Raw genomic sequence first — 18,972 nt, 5'->3', positions numbered from 1 at the left:
TTGCCAATCCATGAGCATGGGAGATCTTTTCATCTTCTGAGGTCTTCTTCAATTTCTTTCTTCAAAGTCTTGAAGTTCTTATTGTACAGATCTTTTACTTGCTTGGTTAAAGTCACACCGAGGTACTTTATATTATTTGGATCTATTATGAAGGGTGTCGTTTCCCTAATTTCTTTCTCGGCTTGTTTCTCTTTTGTGTAGAGGAAGGCTACTGATTTATTTGAGTTAATTTTATACCCAGCCAGTTTGCTGAAGTTGTTTATCAGCTTTAGTAGTTCTCTGGTTGAACTTTTGGGATCACTTAAATATACTATCATATCATCTGCAAATAGTGATATTTTGACTTCTTCTTTTCCGATATGTATCCCCTTGACCTCCTTTTGTTGTCTGATTGCTCTGGCTAGAACTTCAAGAACTATATTGAATAAGTAGGGAGAGAGTGGGCAGCCTTGTCTAGTCCCTGATTTTAGTGGGATGCAGCAAGGCCTCTTAACTGCTGAGCCATCTCTCTCGCACTTCTCCCCTCCCCCCCTTTTTTAAAATGGGATCTTTTGTTGAATGGATTTTCTGAATTTTAATTTACTGAATTTTCCCCTTTAAGTTGCTTATATCCTGCTTGCAAATTTTCTTTCTGAGCATATGGTGTGCTGCTGTGATTTCATCATTCAAGAAACTTCAGCAGAGCACTGTAAAACGGAGCCCATTGTGGGCTGTGTAGTGACCCCTGATTCAGAAAAAGAAAGGAAATCCTTTTCGTTTATAACAGTTTCTGGGGTCTACATTTAAATGTGTTGGCATTTGAATTTGTAAGTTTTGTTTTTGTTTGTTTGTCTATAGTGGGAGGTAGGCACCTTTCTTTTTACCTTCTACCTTTATTAGTGTTTTGGGGGGTGTGATTGGAGGTACAGTTGTCTAACGCCACTTAAGAGACATCTTTTTTCTCTGATTGTTGCGTCTAAAACAGTGGAAGAACTCCTGGTGCCTTTGTTTCTCTGTTTTAAATGCACCTACACTTTGACCATTGGCTGTAACATCTCATAGGTTTGTTTTCCCCTTTAGAACAAGTCCTTTTGTCAGACTTCTGAAAGGCTTTGCTTTGTCTTTAGTTCTTGAAATGAGTCCAAGCCTTTCCTCCTGTAGTGTATTAATGATGGGTAAGTAGCTTTTAAGAAGTTTAGCACTTTTATGTTTTATAGGATAAATTAAAATAGTTTGGGATAATATAATTGTTAAATAATGCTTGATTAAATTGATAAGTTATAGTTTTATTTGAAAGCAACTCTTCAATATTAAGCTTGTTTTGGTAAACTTTACAGCAGAAAATATAGGTGCAGAACTCAAAGCTCCACTTAAGCAAGATCCTCTCCAAGTCAGAGGTAAATATATTTTATTAATGTGTTAGTATGTGGGTATGAATAAATATACAGAATTTCTGTAGAAGTCTTTTTTTTTTTTTTTAAAGATTTATTTTATTTATATGAATACACTGTAGCTGTCTTCAGACACACGGGAAGAAGGATGGTTGTGAGCCACCATGTGGTTGCTGGGAATTGAACTCAGGACCTATGGAAGAGCAGTCAGTGCTCTTAACCTCTGAGCCACCTCTCCAGCCCAGAAGTCTTTAACATTATTCTAAGCATAGAGTTATAGCTTGCTTTTAGATTGGGCATACATTTTTATTCTATTTATATGATACTTTATGCTGAAGTTTATTTTGCATTTTGTGACAAGTATTTTAAAAACCTAAAGAACCACAGTAATCAGTTTGCTTGATTATTTTCAGAAGAGCAGTGTTATTAAGGAGTGCGAGGCTAATACCTTCAGTTGTAGTGTGTGTAGATGTAGGCGGAGTTGGCTGGTTTTTTTCTTATTTTCTCCAAAGCAGCCAATTCATGAAGTCGTAGCTCTGTGGGATTTAGAGCACTATGGTGTAGACAATACAAGGCTCAGTTTTGGCTCAGACATTTACTAGCTGTCTGATCTAAGGCAATTAAACCCCTTTGACATTTAGCTCACTTCTCTATAAGATGGTAAAAAAAAAATAAAACTTACTCATCAGAATGACTTTGAAGATTATGCGTATAAATGGTTAGGTAATGAAGAGTCACCAGCATTGGACTGTATGTGTGACTTGCTTGTGATTGCAGCCTGTCAGAGGCTGGAGCAGGATCCCACCTCACATAGTGAAGCCTCTAAGAAAGAAAGTCAGTACTGGATAGCAGTGACCACCGCCACCACCATCATGATCTGCACTGGGATAGGCCAGCAGAAGTTACTTAGCTATTTTGAAGGGTTTTTTTTTTTTTAAAGAACTAATCCTTTTAAGGAGAGATATGATTTTCCTTTCGGTTCCAGGATAGCTCATACCCAGATTTTTAGTTTTAGAGTAATGGAAGTAAAGTTCCTTAGAGAATTGAAATTCAGACAAAAAGTAAGGCTATTATTTCAGCATCAATTAGAGATGAGCGATGGAGAAAAACACTAGATTTATGAGCCATCATAGTTTTCTATTCCGGGGGAGACATTTCCTTTTCCTTGATACCATCTTATGTATCAGGAAAAAATAATGTGTCTATGGAATTCTACAAGCATTCATCTTCAGGAGGGCTTTCAGTGTACTTACATATTTCTTTATGTTCCTGGTTTAGTCAAAGCAGTCCTTAAGAAAAGGGAGTATGGATCAAAATACACTAAGAATAATTTCATCACTGGAGTAAGAGCAATCAATGAGTTCTGCCTTAAGTCCAGGTACAGTATTTTTTCGGTAGTACTCTGCAAATTTTACAGCCTTTTCTCTTCATTAATTCTCAAAATTAGCAGGGAGATAATTGTTTATTGTTGTCACAAAATTTCTATAAGACAACCAGTGATTAAATATAGAATAATGATCTAATGGTGACTTTAATAGTGACTTGATGAACATATAAACCTTTCAGAATCTGAGGGAAAACTAAAGTGATTACAACTGTGACGTAGACATTTCTAACTGTAAAAATTTAGTTGTGTATGGGGGAGTATATGTGCTGTGATGCATATGTGGAGGTCAGAGGCAAACTTGTGGGAGTTAGTTCTCTTCTGCTGTGTGGGTGTAGGGACACCACTTAGGCCATTAGGTTTGCCAGCAAGTGCCTTTACCTGCTGAGGCAATCATTTTAGCAATTATTACCAGCAGTTATTTTAGTTCTTAAATAGAAGAATGATACTTGTGTATATTCTGTTCTTTACATATCTTTTTTTTTTTTTTTCCCCCGGAGCTGAGGACTGAACCCAGGGCCTTGCACTTGCTAGGCAAGTGCTCTACCACTGAGCTAAATCCCCAACCCCTGTTCTTTACATATCTTAAAAGTGCCTGTGGTTATGTCCATAGTACAAGTATATGAGGGAGTTGTAACACCCATCCAGCTAGTGATCAGGCCTGACCCTGCTAAGTTTCTGATGAGACGCTGTACATTCAGGGTTGTATGTAGAGAAATGGAATCTGTGTACCATGTTCTTTATCAGTGATACTTTTTTTTACTGTCCAGACTATATTTTATATTAAGAGTGCTATCTTTAAACTGATGTTTAGAATCGATCCCTTCATTCAAGATGGGACTCAGTGTAATTGTTTACTGTCCTTAACCTATAAGCTTATAAGCATTTTCTGAATAACTTCAACACTTTTATATCTCCAGTGATTTAGAACAACTTCGAAAAATCAGGCGACGAAGTCCCCACGATGACACTGAGTCCTTTACTGTGTTCTTGAGGTCAGATGTGGAAGCAAAGTAAGAACATAATTCCTTCACACCAGAGTGCATGCTAGATTTGAAGTTATAAAAGCATCGTAAACAGAATCTTTCCTTGATGATTTTGTTGTTTGTTCTTAGTTGTCATCTACTGGTTGAATATACATAGCCTTACCAGAACATTTGCGGATAAGTTTATGTGAATTGCTTAGCTTTGAGTGCCTTTTTTGTATGCTTTCTATATATTTATACTTATACTTATTCATTTATACTTAAGTATAATCATAATAAAGTAAAGAGTCCTTGGTGTTGACCATGTATGTATGTTTATACATAGAGCTCTGGAAGTTTGGGGAAGCCTTGAAGCTCTTGCCAGAGAGAAAAAATTGCGTAAAGAAGCAGAGATAGAATACAGAGAACGTAAGTATTGTTAATTCAAGTCTGGGTTTGTTGGGACATAACATACAAGAGCAGTGCTCCTCCTAGCAGGCAGTCTCTCTTGCTAGCACTTTCCGCTTTACTCTTTTGCTGCAGCAAATGCTGGTTTCACCATGGAATTATTTTAAAAACAGAATCAATTTGTTTTTCTCTTGATAACTTTCTAGGTTGGTAGCAGGAAGTAGAAGGAAACACTTTGTAGTTTCTGTGGACAACAGTAGTAATGTCGGATCTGATGTAAAGATCGCCATCATGATAGTGGTAGCACTGCTTTGTTACAGACAATACTGACTCAGCCACCACATTCATTCACTCATTGATTCCTTCATTCAGAAAATATATTTCAGAGTCCTAACATGAATAAGAAACTCCTTCAACTACAGACACACGTTAAGACTCAGAGAAGTGAGTTTAGTGGTTTAGAGTTTAGATTTAGGGCAATATAAAATTTTACATGATTTGAATTATATATTTAATTGATACAAAAGTATTTTACATATTTATGACTCAAAAAAGAATGTAGTTTGATTTCCCAATACCCCCAAAGAACAGAAATATAAAGAATGACATTTTCTTTTCTTTCCTAAAGCAATTGTTATTGATAGTTTGGTTTTATCCTTTCAGAATATTTCTAATACATTTAAAAATCAATATACACACTTTTAAATAGATTCCTTTCATTTATTTGAATGTGTGCATGTCTTCATGAGTGTATGCATACATGTTCAGGTATCCTCTGAGTCCTGAAGAGGGCTCCAACCTTTGGAGTTGAAGCTAGAAGCGATGTGAGATAGCTAATCAACATGGATGATAGTGCTGGTATCCAAACTCCGCTTCTCACATTCTTAACTGCAGTGCCATCTCTCCAGCACTTTGTATGTGCACAGTTCAATGTGATCTAAATGGGAAGGTACCATGTGTATGCATACACTGGGACATCTTGTTCTTCATAGCTATCACCATAATATCTGTGGCAAGAAACCTCCTGGATACATTACTTCAAAGGAGGGGGTGGTCAGGGTCTCATATAACCCAGGCTAGCCTCAGATTTGCCGTGTAGCCAAGAATGACCTATTCAGGAACCTATTCAACGACCTATCCAGTGACCTATCCAAGAACTCCCAATCCACCTGTTTCTACCCCTGAATGCTAGGATTACAGATGTGTGCTACACCTGACATGGTTCTGAGAAGTGAACTTTGTAAATGATAAGCAAGCATTTTACCTACTGAGCTACACTCTTAATCATTTAATATAATCTTAAAGAAAATAGTTGTATTAATATAATTAATTACTGGTTAGTAAGAGTGTATGTATATGATCTAAACTACTCATCTTCTGATTCCTGTAGGGCTGTTTAGAAACCAAAGAATACTAAGAGAATATGGTGATTTCTTGGGAAACACAAAGGTAAGGATATCTTTTTAATAGTTTGTGTGTATTTAACAAACTTGGTACATGTGAAATGTCTATGATCATAATCCAAGAAATTCTAGGAAGTCTTTGATTATAATCTAAGATTTTTCTTGAGCACATTATAATTATCTGAACTTCCATCTATTCATTTTTAATTTTCTTGAGATTAACATTGTGACATGAGTTTCCTAAGATTCTTAAGCATATATAGATAAATGAGGATATTTGCTTAGGTTTTTAGCGGGATTTTCTGTTTCTTTCATATCTGACATCTGTCATATGCGTATACACACACACACACACACACACACACACACACCCCTACGATGTATATAAAAACACTTAATAGCCTTTGTCTTTACTCCTACTTCTGACTCAGCATTGAGACTGCTGGCTCTCTGCTTTTGCTCAGGAGGGCACCCTTGAAAAAGGACATTATATAGCTAGTTTGATCGTTCCTTATCATGCGCCTGAACACAGTCAGTGGGCGCTGTGTGACTCATTAGTACACTCTCCTCTGTAATCTAGCTTAGTGTACGCCTTTCCCCATTCCCAAGTTCCCTTCAGCCTTACCTTTTGCCTCAGTACTGACCCTGCTTCATACATCATTGACAAAACAAAACAAGTGTACAAGTGGTTCCTAAGGTAAAGTGGCTCACTTTGTAACTTATCAGCTTGATAATGTGGAATCATAAGCATGGCTATTCTGTTTCTAATTTTCATGTAGTGTTAAGTAAGTTATAATCAATATTTCACTAAAGTAGGCTTCGTTCTAGATGATTTTACTCAGTGCTAGGTGGATCTAAGGGTCCTGAATACATTTGAGGCAGGCTAGGTACACTCTGGTTAGCTTACATGGCTTAGGTGCAGTTTCAATCTACATATTGTCATTTGCAGTGGTTTAGAGACCTAGTCCTATAAGTCAAAGACCATTTGCAATTTGATGGAAGGACCTCATGTTTTCATCATTAGCTTTGCAGACTTTTATCCACACATGCTCTTAAATACTATTCTTTCTACGGAAAGTTTTCTTTCTCTATTTCACTTACTCTTGTCTCTTAAATTCAGTGTAATTGAGTTTTCATCCCACTGAAATGGCTCTTACCAAAGACACAAACCATACCCAAGATTTCAAAGTCATCAATGTCCAGAATAGACTTCCCATTTCAACTTGGCTAGGAGGGGTCTTCCATCAAGGAGTTAATGGTGGGTATGTTGATGGTTCCGGCATTGAGGAGGAAGAATTAGGGGGATCTCTTTGTGTTCAAGGTTAGCCTGGTCTACATAGTGACTTATAGGTTGGCCAGGGTGTGCTTGTTGTTGTGTTCTCTCTCTCTCTCTCTCTCTCTCTCTCTCTCTCTCTCTCTCTCTCTCTCTCTCTCTCTCTCTCAAGAAAAGAAGTTAATGCCATAGTTAATGTTTGGCACACCAGCACTTGGAAGGCTAAAGTACAAAGATTACCACACATTTGAGCTTGCAAAGGCTACAGAGAGAGACTTTTTCTCAAAACAAACCAAAGGCTGCCTATGCAAATTATCTTTTGTCTGGGCTGCATTTGAGACTTGAGTCCCGTTCACACAGTTCAGAACTGGGTTAGCTGACCACTGTAGTTGGTCTTAACTCAAGCTGCCCCTCTCTCCATGCTGATTCTGGTTTGTTCCTGAGCTCTTTCTGAGTGCAGCACTCAAGAGCTGTCTGAAGGTTGCAGACTTTTCATGTCTTTGGAGCTAGAATTTCTGCTGTGTTGCAAGCTAAACTGTCACTTGTTACAGTGTGGGATAACTTGGGCCGGTGACTTAGGCTGCCTCTGTTCATAGGGACAGTCATGCTTGCAGAAATTGCATGCCATCTTTATGTTTGTGTGCACTCTTCCTGTTACACTCTCTGTCTCATGGGAACTCTAGCAGCAAGAACTAAAGTCACAGTGTCCTTGGTTTATCAGACGCATTCTCTCATCAGAGCAGTAGTGCACCCTCTGTAATCTTCTGCAACGTCCCTTTAATCCATTTCCCCTTTAATTTGTTCTACTTTCTAATGCCCTTCCTTGGGATTCTGACTTTGTGAGGAGCCTTTAGAGCCTTGAAAATACCTTTATCTCCTGAGTAAGTTTAGCCCCACAGTCACAGTATTGCTCTGAATGAAACAGTGCTTCTTTGAGCATTTGTGTTTCTTTCCCTGGGAGTCCTGGCGTCTGTTGTAATACCTAAAAACTTAATATTTACTTACTGCTTGTGCATATGTGTGCATATGCCGTGGTGCTACTGTGGAGGACAGAGGACAATTTGCAGGGGACTTTCCTTCTATTAGCTGGGGAAAGGCTTGGTAACAGTTCTTGTAATAGTATAAAGCAACCTTAACTGTGAAAGTTAGAGAATAAATAAGCATTTGATGTTTTGGGAAAGTACCCAAATGTGTTTTCAGTTATGTATATACTTTATGATTTATTTTATTGTGCATATGGTGTGTATCAGTGGGAGAGTTGGTGAGCCATGTGACACAGGTGCCCTCACAGAACAGAAGAGGCTGTTGTGACCCACCCAAGATGGGTGCTGGGAACCAAGCTAGGGTTCTCAGCAAGGACAGTGCATGGATAGCGCATACTCTTTTTTTTTTTTTTCCTTTCTTTTTTTTTCGGAGCTGGGGACCGAACCCAGGGCCTTGCGCTTGCTAGGCAAGCGCTCTACCACTGAGCCAAATCCCCAACCCCGGCGCATACTCTTTAACAGCTGAGCCATCTCTCCAAGCCCAGCCCACACCTCCTTTAAAGAGACATTTGGATTAAGAGTTTAATAATAAGCCTCCTTGATTAGAGGTTTTGAGAGAAGGTAAATATTGTGCTGTGTCAGATCCACTGCCTACTCTTCGGAGAGACTTCTGGTCTTTGTTCTTTCCTGTCTTACAGCCACGCTCCAGAGCGATCTCAGTGTTCCTTAAGGGACCAGGAAAGGTGGTGATGGTCGCTATTTGCATGTGAGTTTTCTAAAACAAGGCTTTTAAAATAGAATATATACCCATTAATTTGTGTTACCTTGAATATACAAACGTATTGCTTGGTGGTCAGCTGCACATAACTGACTGTAGCTATTACGTATTTTAGAAGGAAGTTGACCTGTGTCATGCATGGTCCAGTGAAATGATTTGGGAAGGGTCCAGGTCCATTTGGACATTTGTACTGGGTTTTGTGTATTTTTGAAGTGGATATAAGTTTGCCTGAAAATACTAATTGGAGTTTATCAGACTTGAGCTTTTAAAGTTATATTGTCCATCATGACTCAGGTTATAGCTACTACTTAACTTTGGGAGAAACTTAATGTTTTTATAACTAACTTTTTTCCCCTCTGGCTTCTTGATTCTTATTTTATTTACCTTTTTTTTCCAGCTTATTATTCATTTTAGGCTGTATAAAAGCATTAATTTTGTAATTCAGTAGCTTTTTCTTTCTTAAATGCATATTTTTAGGATAAAATTTTATGAAATTATGATAGAGTTTAGAAGCATATATGTGATCCTTGTAGGATTAGAGCATTAGACTAGAGAAATGCTTGTCCAGTAAATACTAAGGATGATAGTATCTAATTAGAATACTTAGAACAGTGGTGTCCAGGTTTCTGCTTGGACAGTGAGGAAATGTTACTCTGACAGGAGTAGGACAAGAAGAGAGAGAGAAAGATATTTGGTTTTTAGTTCAAGGTATCTCTAAGAGTGTCTGTCCTTGAGTAGATGGTCAACAGGGTTAGTTCTGTTTGCTGGGAGAATAGGGGTAATAATTATAGCCTTCCTTGTGAGGAATGTATGTAATATATAAACTAATTAGCATCGTATCTAGTGCATAATATGTCCTCGATAAGTATTATTGTTAATGTATATTGGTCTCAAGCTCAAGGGGAAGACTTAGAGTAGAGATAGAAAGTTGTGAATTATAAGTCTGCAGATGATAATTAAAACCGTAGCGTAGGGCTGGAGAGATGACTCAGTGGTTAAGAGCACTGACTGCTCTTCTAGAGGCCCTGAGTTCAAATCCCAGCAACCACATGGTGGCTCACAACCATCTGTAATGGGAGCTGATGCCCTCTTCTGGTGTGTCTGAAGAGAGCAACAGTGTACTCGCATACATAAAAATAAAATAAAGACCTTAAAAAACAAAACAAAACAAAAAAACCAGAGCGTAGTTAAGATTACCTGCTGGGTAATATATGTAGTGTCAGAAATTAAAAGTCTGCAACATATAGCATTGCCTCTTACTTGTGTACTTAATGGTATTATAATTCCTACTTTTCATATTTATACCTGAACTGTAGGAAGTTGCTTTTAGTAAAATCTAATATAAAATCAGTTAACTTTTGAGAGAAAACATTTTAATTCAAACATAATGCTAAATTGTTTTCTTTCTCCCTAGTAATGGCTTAAACTGCTTCTTTAAATTTCTTGCCTGGATTTATACGGGTTCAGCAAGTATGTTCTCAGAAGCTATACATTCATTATCTGATACTTGTAACCAGGTAAGAAGAAAATACTTCATTCATTTTAAGTTAATTCTTACAGGCTTTAGTCAGAAAGTTATCTGTAAAAAAATATTCTGCAGTTGGCTTTAAAGAAAATGCAGGTTTTTAATTTGGGCGTTTAAGAACAATGGCTTTGTATATGTGAGTTCTGTGTCTGTGCTTCCATATCCTCACAGTCAACTGTGGATTAAAAATACAAGGACGATATGGGTCTGCTACACACACCCAGCGCTCAGGAGGAAGAGGCAGGTAGATCCCTGTGAGTTTGAACCCAGACTGATCTGTATTATTTAGTGAGTTCCAGGGCAGCTGGGGCTACACAGAAAGACCCTGTCTCAAAACACACACACACACACACACACACACACACACACACACACACACACCACACACACCACACACACACACACACACCACACACACACACACACACACCACACACACATACACACACACACACACACCACACACACACACAGTGCGGTGGAACACTGTCTACATTGTACAGACTTTGTCCTTATCTTTTTTTTCTTGTTTTAAATGTTTGTTCATTTTGTGTGTGTGTGTGTATCTTATGTCTGCATGTATATTATGGGTGTCTGATGTCACAAGAGGGCATGAGCTCCCCTCAGACTGGAGTTACAGAGCCTCCATGCAGGTGCTGAGACTCACACTCAGGTCCTCTGGAAGGGTAGCCAGTGCTCTCTTAATGGCTGAACCATCTCGCTAGCCCCATTCCTACCCCTGTTATTCTAACAAGAGGGTTTAACAATAACGTACATATAACTTTATATTGGATGAGACGGGAAGTAATACACATGCAATTTTAAACTAGGAGAGATATTTGTAGTTAGTTGAAAATCTATTTTATATAAAAAAAACTAAAGCATTGAAAATTTAAGTTTACTGGGCTTGGTGGCCTACACCTTTAAGTCCAGCACTTGGGAGGCAGAGGCAGAGGCAGAGGCATCTCTGTGAGTTCTCGGACAGATCTGTTTTACAAAGTGTGTTCCTGGACAGCTGGAGCTACATAGTAAGACTCTCAAAGAAAGAAAGGAAGAAGAAAGAAGGGAAGGAGGCGCCTAATTTAAGTCACCTCAAGTGGCTGTGAAGCTAATCTTTGGTAATGAAGGACAGCAGCACACAGAAGAACAGCCTGGTCGCAGGCTGACTATGAGTAAAGCTAGAGTACTATTGACTGGTTAGCATACTTTCAAATTAGACTACTAATTTGAATTCTTTCCCATGATTTTGCAAATGAGGATTTAAAAAAAATTAAAATAGCCTTTAAAGTCTCTTTACACCAAATTATGAATACTTAAAACCTAATCCTTTGTAAAAAATACTATAGAAATTTTACTTACATATTTGTGTCTCATTTTAAAGTCTATGTTATCCTTTCCATATTTATTTATAGAAGATTTATGTTGGAACAAATTTGAGAGAATTTTCAGTGAAAGGTACAGGTAGAGGAATAGATATTGAAGCCTGCTATTTTAGCTCAGTGGTGAAGTTGGTGATTAGTAAGTGAGACGCCCTGGCTTTGATCCCCAGCCCTGCCCAACCAAAAAGAACACTGAAGATAAAGTTTAAGGAATAATAAAGAACAAACAGAGCAGTCTTCTTTACAAATTAACCATAAGAATACATCCACTGTCAAGTAGACTAGAACCTCTGTAAAAGTAAAGGGAGAGGTAAGCAGTTACTGTTAGTGCTGGCAATCTTTACCTGGGGTTTGACTTGTTTTTTGTGGGTCTTGTCTATGAGGTATGTGTGGGTGTGCATGGTATGTACATGAGGAGGCCAGAGGTTGACATAGGTGTTTACCTTAATTGCTTTCCATCTTATCTATTGAGGCAAGTCTCTTACTTGAGCACAGAATTCACCAATTTAGCTAGATTAGCCAGCCAGCTTATTCCAGAGTGTCTCAGCCTCCCAGGGGCCACCATTACAGGATAGCTGTCATTACCCCCACACAGCATTTAGGTGCTGGGTATCTCAGCTCCAATGCTCATGCTTGCATGGGAAACACTTTACCCACTGAGCCATTGGTAAATACTTAATAACCACTTTCAGTGTAGTGTTATTCCAGTCAGTCACGGTGTTAAGTACAAGGAGAATAAATGGGAAGGGACATGTAAAAACAGCCTTTAAGAGCTTAAAATCTTAAGGGACAAGGATAAATAGTTATGAAAAAAATGAATAGTTTTAGTATTAATTTTTAGAACATTGGAGATAAATCTTAAGTTCTATAAAATATTGTCCTACTAGGTTTATTATTGCCGTGATGACAAACAAGTTGGGGAAGAAAGGGTTGGGGGTTGAGGATTTGGCCCAGTGGTAGAATGCTTGCCTAGCAAGCGCAAGGACCTGGGTTCGATTCCCAACTCCAAATTAAAAAAAAAAAAAAAAAAAGAAAGGGGAAGGGGAAGAAAGGGTTGATTTGTCTTACACACCTTGTAGTCCATCACTGAAGGAAGTCAGAGCAGAAACTCAAACAGGGCAGGAACTGAAGCAGAGGCAGTGGAGGGGAACTTTTTATGGGCTTACTCCTTCTAGCTTAATCATCCTTTTTTATAGAACCCAAGACCACCAGCTCAGGGTTGGCATGGCCTACAGTGGGCTGGGCCCTCCCCCATCAGTCACTGATTAAGAAAGGGCTCTTCATACGTGCCTACAGCTCCAGCTTAGGGAGGCGTTTTCTCCTTGAGGCTCCTTCCTCACAGGAACTTGTATCAAGTTGACAGAAAACTAGCTAGTATAAATGTATGGGTTTTAAAGACTTTGATAGCTTTTAACTGAAGGAATAACCATGAAAAATTGAGTAAAAAGGTCAAGTTGCAGAATATTATGTCTACAACTTCTTTAACCATGAAGGACTCATAGAGATTGAACTTAGTCTTTTGCTGCATCAACAATAAAAACCTAGACAAAAAATATAACTGCTCTCAAACATTGAAACAGAAACAGAGACCATACTTCTGAGATGAGATGTGATTTCTCTCTGTCTTTGCTTAGAAATACCTTTTGAGTAATGGGCCAGAATGAGAAATAGCAAAGTTCAAGGAATCTGAAGTGGTTGGAAATAAAAAGGCAGAGTTCCTCAGAGGGAAAAGCTATGTAGTAAAAAAAAGAGTACATACTCTGCATAGGGATCTTCTTGAGTGTTTGCTGGATGTTAAATTGCCCAGTATAAGCTCACGTACATACCGATCAGTACTCTTCAGGGACATACATAGAGATTCTCCAAAACAGAATCAAGTGAGCTCAAGCAATATATAAAGGTCATAGTATAGTCAAGTAAATCTTGTTCTGAGAACGTAACGTTGGTTTAACAGTCAAAATGAATAGATACAAAGCAATTTACACTACCAGCAAACACAGGATGACATTTACATTTTCCATATTATAATAGAAATAATAGTATCACAAAACATTAATAAATTTGGCAAAAGGTAGACAAAACTTTTACACTGCAGCTGTAAACTATTATGGAGAGTTTTAGAAAGATCTAAAAAAGGGCTGGGACATTGATCAGTGGTGAATGCTTGCTTGGACTCTGCAAGGCCGGAGGTTTGATCCCCAGGACCACTGAGGACAGGGAAATAGAATGGGAAAGCGTTCACTGTGGGTAAGATTGTGATCTGTAGACCAAATGCCTCCCAGTCATTCCAAGCCTCATGAGTAGTTAGTTCATCTAGCAGCTTTCCCATGTCAATACGGAAAACTGAACTTTGGGCTTGCTATGTTAAACTGCTCTGGAAGCCATTTGTGGGGTTGAGCATTTATGTTGCATTTCCTTACTGATGGAATTTTAGATTCCTGTGGTTATTGCCTTGGTTTGTTTTGGTATGGTGTCCTTGTTGTGAGATGGGTCTCTGTGCAGCCCAAGATCCACTCAAACTTGAGTCTCCCCTGCCTTACACCTCTTCATGTGAGTGCTAGGGACATGCCCAGCTGTCTTTCACGTTTTATCCTTATAAACAATGTAGTTTTGAGTCCCCTTGGCTTATCTGTATTTTTCTAAGTCCTGAAACTAGGATTTCTTGGCCATTTATGTGCATTTATGATTCCTTGGTTGCTGTTCTCTCCATCATCCAAAGTGGCTTACTCACTGTGTTCTCCATCTTGGTAATGAGTACTTACTGCTTGCTCTTCTCCATAGGGTTTGCTAGCACTGGGCATCAGCAAGTCTGTTCAAACACCAGATCCTTCTCACCCGTAAGTCATGAAATAAAACCAACAATTTCAGAGATTTGAAATTTATGTAACATCAAGTTGTTCAAGATTTGGCCATTGTCTTTGTAGCGAGTAAAGTGTAAGGGTCAAAATAAGTTCAAGGCATAACTTGAAAATGGAAATGAAATTACTTTTATGTTTTCTAATGCACCCTAGAGATGGTCTCGTATTTGGTAATAATAAAATACTTACCCTAGGGTTCCGTTTTACTTTGTTTCAAGGAATATATTTCATCTCAAACTTAGCTGGCTACATAGTCTAAATTTTGATGTTAGCCTTTTACAGTGCATATTTCATACTCTTTCTTTAATGCTTTTATTATCATTGAGAAATCTTTTGACAACATTTCAAAGTTAGTTATTTGTGAAGTGAGGTTTATGTTAAGAGTATATGCAGTGTGCATGTCAGTGTCCTGAGGCAGATCTTTAGCTTAGTTGCACTGTCAGCATCCACCCCAGCATTTGCGCTCCTTACTTACTGTTATTTTAACTAGCTCCATTAATACAGACTGATCAAGTTAACTAGCTCCATTAATACAGACTGATCAAGTTAACTAGCTCCACTAATACAGACTGATCAAGTTAACTAGCTCCATTAATACAGACTGTTCAAGTTAAGGCAAAAGATGCACCTTTATCTCTGTGAAGATGTCCATTTTAGTGCTTTACAAATACCTTTTCTTACTTGAACTTGGGGCACTACTTTTCATAATATAGCAGCACATTTAATGTTTTAGAGTTATAAGTTATCTCATAAAGAGCAAATGTTAACTAATTGCACATCTACTATGTTTTACTAAACCTTGAAAGAAATGTTTTCCTTACTGATTTTCTGTACCAAAAATTTAAATAAGGGGGTAAAAATTTAAAATTTTATGTTCCAAAAATTGCTTAAGTATTTTCAATAGCCCATTTTAGCACTACCTAGTACAGTGACTGAGTTTGGCTAATAATAAAGGAAATTTAGATAATGGTAGCCACACGGTACTTAATGTACCTGGCAGTGCAGATCCACATAACACAGGTTCTCAGTAGGAACTCACAGTGCAAGACAGCATGGTCTACACAGTGCAGCTAGGGCTACACAAAGAAATCTGGTTTCAGTGCCCACCGCCAAACAACAACAAGAACAAACCTGAAAAAAATAAAACTCAGAATCCTCAGTGCCTTAAAAAGACGTAAAATCTGCACAACTTAATTTATTCATTAATTCAAATCGGCATTTGGTTGAGGTTACTTTGGAGAAAACTTTAAAAACAACTTTTTTCTAAGTCAGATTTGTAGAACATTGTTGCATCAGTAAACTGGAATTCTCTTTAGGTAGACTGTATCTTTGCACAAAGGTAATTCCAGTAATAATTCCAAATTCAGAATCTCTGTTTGAATGTCTGTACCAGAGTGTAGTCATGTTTGAGGTTAAGAGTACATTTCTCAGGAAATATTTCTACTTCTCATGTCATAGTTTTCAAGTGTCCTGGGAGTGCTGTATTGGTACTTAAAATAATACAAAGTAATGGTTCATTTTGACCAAAGGTAGTTAGAAAGATAATTGATGTTTTCAATATTATCCATAAAAACTTGCAGAAAACTGAATTATTGGTTCAGTTGTGTGATAAACTCTTCAGAGCCAGCAGTAAGTTTCAAGTTCAAGGTTAAGCAATGAAATTATCGGTAATATTTTCAAAGATCTTGTATTTTTCCCATTTTGTATATTGTTTTTTAATTAAAATTTGAACTTAAATAGTATTTAATATATAAAACTATACCAATTTATTGTCTAAAAATGTTATTAGATTGACTTATTAAAGGATTTGAAAGTTAGTATTCATTTTTGCAAACTATATGATCTTTTTATCTTTCAGGTATGGCTTTTCAAATATGCGCTATATTTCTTCATTGATTAGTGGTGTTGGTATTTTCATGATGGGCGCAGGACTCTCTTGGTATCATGGAATCATGGGATTGCTTCATCCTCAACCAATGGAATCCCTTCTATGGGTGATCCTCCTTTCCCCCACTCTCACTTTGGAATCCTGTGACTTAGTGGAAACCTTTGCCATAGTGTATTAGAAGACAGAATTTGCCTCTTCGCTGTGTCACACAATTTAGTTAGTTGTGGTTTTGTTTTACACACGAGTGTTTATGATCTCTGAATCCACATAATTGGGTGATTTTAGACAAGTTTTACTTATTTCACGTGTATGGTCGTTTTGCCTGCATGTGTGTCTACACCACATGCATGACTGGCACAGGCAGAGGCATAGAGGATGCTGGCTCTCCTGGGACTGGGGTTCCAGCAGCTTTGAGCTGCCTCGTGGGTGTTGGGAACAAACCCAGGGCCTCTGATAGAGCAGCCCATCTAACTGCTGAACCCTCTCTCTAGCCCTTAATTTGGTGATGTTAAGCAGGAGGCTCTCCATAGGATTTTTTATTAAGCACATCCTTTTTAATTAAAAGCTTAGGCAGTTTTACAGACTTTTCTAGAGATGCTTTTGAAAAACAAAAAGAACTCCATGCACTTCCAGTTCAAGAGTAGTATTATATTAGTAATTACAATTTCCAGTCACTTGTCATAAGTGACTACATTTAATGGTAAAGCAAAATGAAACAGAGTTTTTGTTTGCTTTTTGTTTTTGTTTTTCCTCTGAGGTCTCCATCAGGAAGGTCCGCACTGGGGAATGGGAAAAGGAAGATGGTCACATTCAGTTTTGTCATACCAGGGCTCTTCTGATCTCGGCTGTGCCGGAACAGTTTAACTGGGCAGGGAAAGACAAACACTCACAGTGTGCTCACTGGCCTTTGCAGATCCTTGAACACTGCCTGTCTTTCATGGACACGCTGTTTGCCTTGGTTAGACTCCTTGGGGCCACACAGACAGGTCATATGCTGTCCCCTCAGCTTCTGTGTCACGGGATAATTTCAGGCATGTGGCAGAAATACTTCTTAGGCATTTCAGAAGACTCCAGCTCAGGTCCCTATGCTAAGACCTGTGTGCGAGACATTTTACTTTCTGTGGGGCACTGTGGTTTTTTCTCTTTTCAGCCACCCTCAGTACCCTTGCCTGCAGGTTATGTCAGATACAGTTTGCCATACTCGCCAAACTCTTGGGTGGACTTATTCAGCCCATTGAGCAATCTCAGCAACTCAACACATTGATCACAGAAACATTCACCTTCGGCCTCCTTACTCTCCAATTTGTCTTTATTATGGCTAGGTGTAATGTCAGTTTGTGGTCTGATGGTCAGAAAGAGACCCCTACCTCCTTCTGAAAGCCCCAACAGATTAAATACTTTATTCTGCTGTTCGAACATTCTAGAATGAGAGTGAACTTAGAACTTTTGAATTCTAGAATAGTATATAAGCAGTCTTATTTTAACATTCTATTACATATTTATGTAATAACAAGTCCGTTAAACTAGTCTTATTTTGGGGTTGGGTATTTAGCTCAGTGGTAGAGCGCTTAAGCCCTGGGTTCGGTCCTCAGTTCTGGGGAAAAAAAAAAAAAAAACTAGTCTTATTTTGTTTCGTTGTTGTTTGGTTTGCTTTGACACCCAGACTGGCCTTGAACCTTTGAATTCCAGCCTTCTTGTTCTCCCGCACTCCCTGTGCTGGGATTACAGGCAGATACCACCATGTCTGGCCTTTTTTTTTTTTTTTTTTGAGATTTATTTATTTTTCCTATATGAGTACACTGTAGCTGTCTTCAGACACACCAGAAGACAGCATCAGATCCCATTACAGATGGTTGTGAGCCACCATGTGGTCATTGGGATTTGAACTCAGGACCTCTGGAAGAGCAGTCAGTGCTCTTAACCACTGAGCCATCTCTCCAGCTCTCCTACTTTGTTTTTAACCATAACCATTTTTTTTAACATTTAGTGTAATCAAAGGGACAAGACTTGCCTCTACTGTTCTGAACTTGTTATTAGCCCTTTAATAAGCACAGCATCTTGTTGTCCTAGCAATATCTAAATTGAACAGCATCATTTGACGGGCAGAGCAGTTTTGGAATTAGAGAGTAACTGTAATTGCAGTTGTGCTGAAGTGTTCATCTGTCTTGTCTTTGGATACATGAGTAGGACCCCATGGAAGGAGGCACTTCGTTAGCTAATGGACTCAGAGGACTGTAAACTTGCTTAATAGGTTTTGCTTCAGGGTCCTTGACTTGGGGCACTTTTCTTTTTATTAGAAATTTTTTTCTTTTATTTTTGTTTAATTAAAAAAAATTTTTCGGAGTAGGGAGGTTTTGAGACAAGGTTTCTCTGTAGCCCTAGTTGCCTTGGAAACCACTCTGTAGACCAGACTGGTCTTGAACTCAGAGGTCCGCCTGCCTCTGCCTCCCAAGTGCTGGGATTTAAGGTGTGAGTGACTGTACCTGGCTTGGGTCCATATTTTATTGTCTCCTGTTTCCCAACAAGATCCTTAGTGTCTAGCTTGATTTAGAGCTTCTATTTCAGTTCTACTAGATATTGCAAATTTACATATGAGCACTGTCATGCTTTTGTGAAATACTTGGTCCATTATTTGTTGTAATGCTTGTCTTCCAGGCATATTGTATTTTAGCAGGATCTTTGGTGTCTGAAGGAGGTATGTATGTCACAAATATTGATTTTCAGTCTAGCAATACATATTCAACAAGACGTTCGTTAC

At 38.3% G+C, this 18,972-nt stretch overlaps 1 protein-coding gene across 2 annotated transcripts in view; it reads left to right on the top strand.

Annotated features, from left to right (window-relative positions):
• The window catches only part of Slc30a9 (solute carrier family 30 member 9), a 54,698-nt gene that overhangs the window by 24,832 nt on the left and 10,894 nt on the right, over positions 1-18,972 (top strand). Inside the window, exons 3-12 of one of the 2 annotated variants that reach the window (XM_006250963.4) lie at positions 1,320-1,376; positions 2,649-2,748; positions 3,675-3,767; positions 4,066-4,148; positions 5,518-5,576; positions 8,485-8,552; positions 9,979-10,081; positions 14,250-14,305; positions 16,185-16,320; positions 18,870-18,909. In XM_006250963.4, coding sequence (XP_006251025.1) covers positions 1,320-1,376; positions 2,649-2,748; positions 3,675-3,767; positions 4,066-4,148; positions 5,518-5,576; positions 8,485-8,552; positions 9,979-10,081; positions 14,250-14,305; positions 16,185-16,320; positions 18,870-18,909 — 795 coding nt within the window. Of the gene's footprint in view, positions 1-1,316; positions 1,377-2,648; positions 2,749-3,674; positions 3,768-4,065; positions 4,149-5,517; positions 5,577-8,484; positions 8,553-9,978; positions 10,082-14,249; positions 14,306-16,184; positions 16,321-18,869; positions 18,910-18,972 lie in introns of both variants that reach the window. The other variant, NM_001109088.1, reaches the window with a different exon arrangement.

This window comes from Rattus norvegicus, chromosome 14 (assembly GCF_036323735.1).
Source record: "Rattus norvegicus strain BN/NHsdMcwi chromosome 14, GRCr8, whole genome shotgun sequence".
In the NCBI taxonomy this organism is placed as follows: domain Eukaryota; kingdom Metazoa; phylum Chordata; class Mammalia; order Rodentia; family Muridae; genus Rattus; species Rattus norvegicus.
Note: the sequence above shows the minus strand (reverse complement) of the source record. Positions and strands in the feature narration are given on the sequence as shown.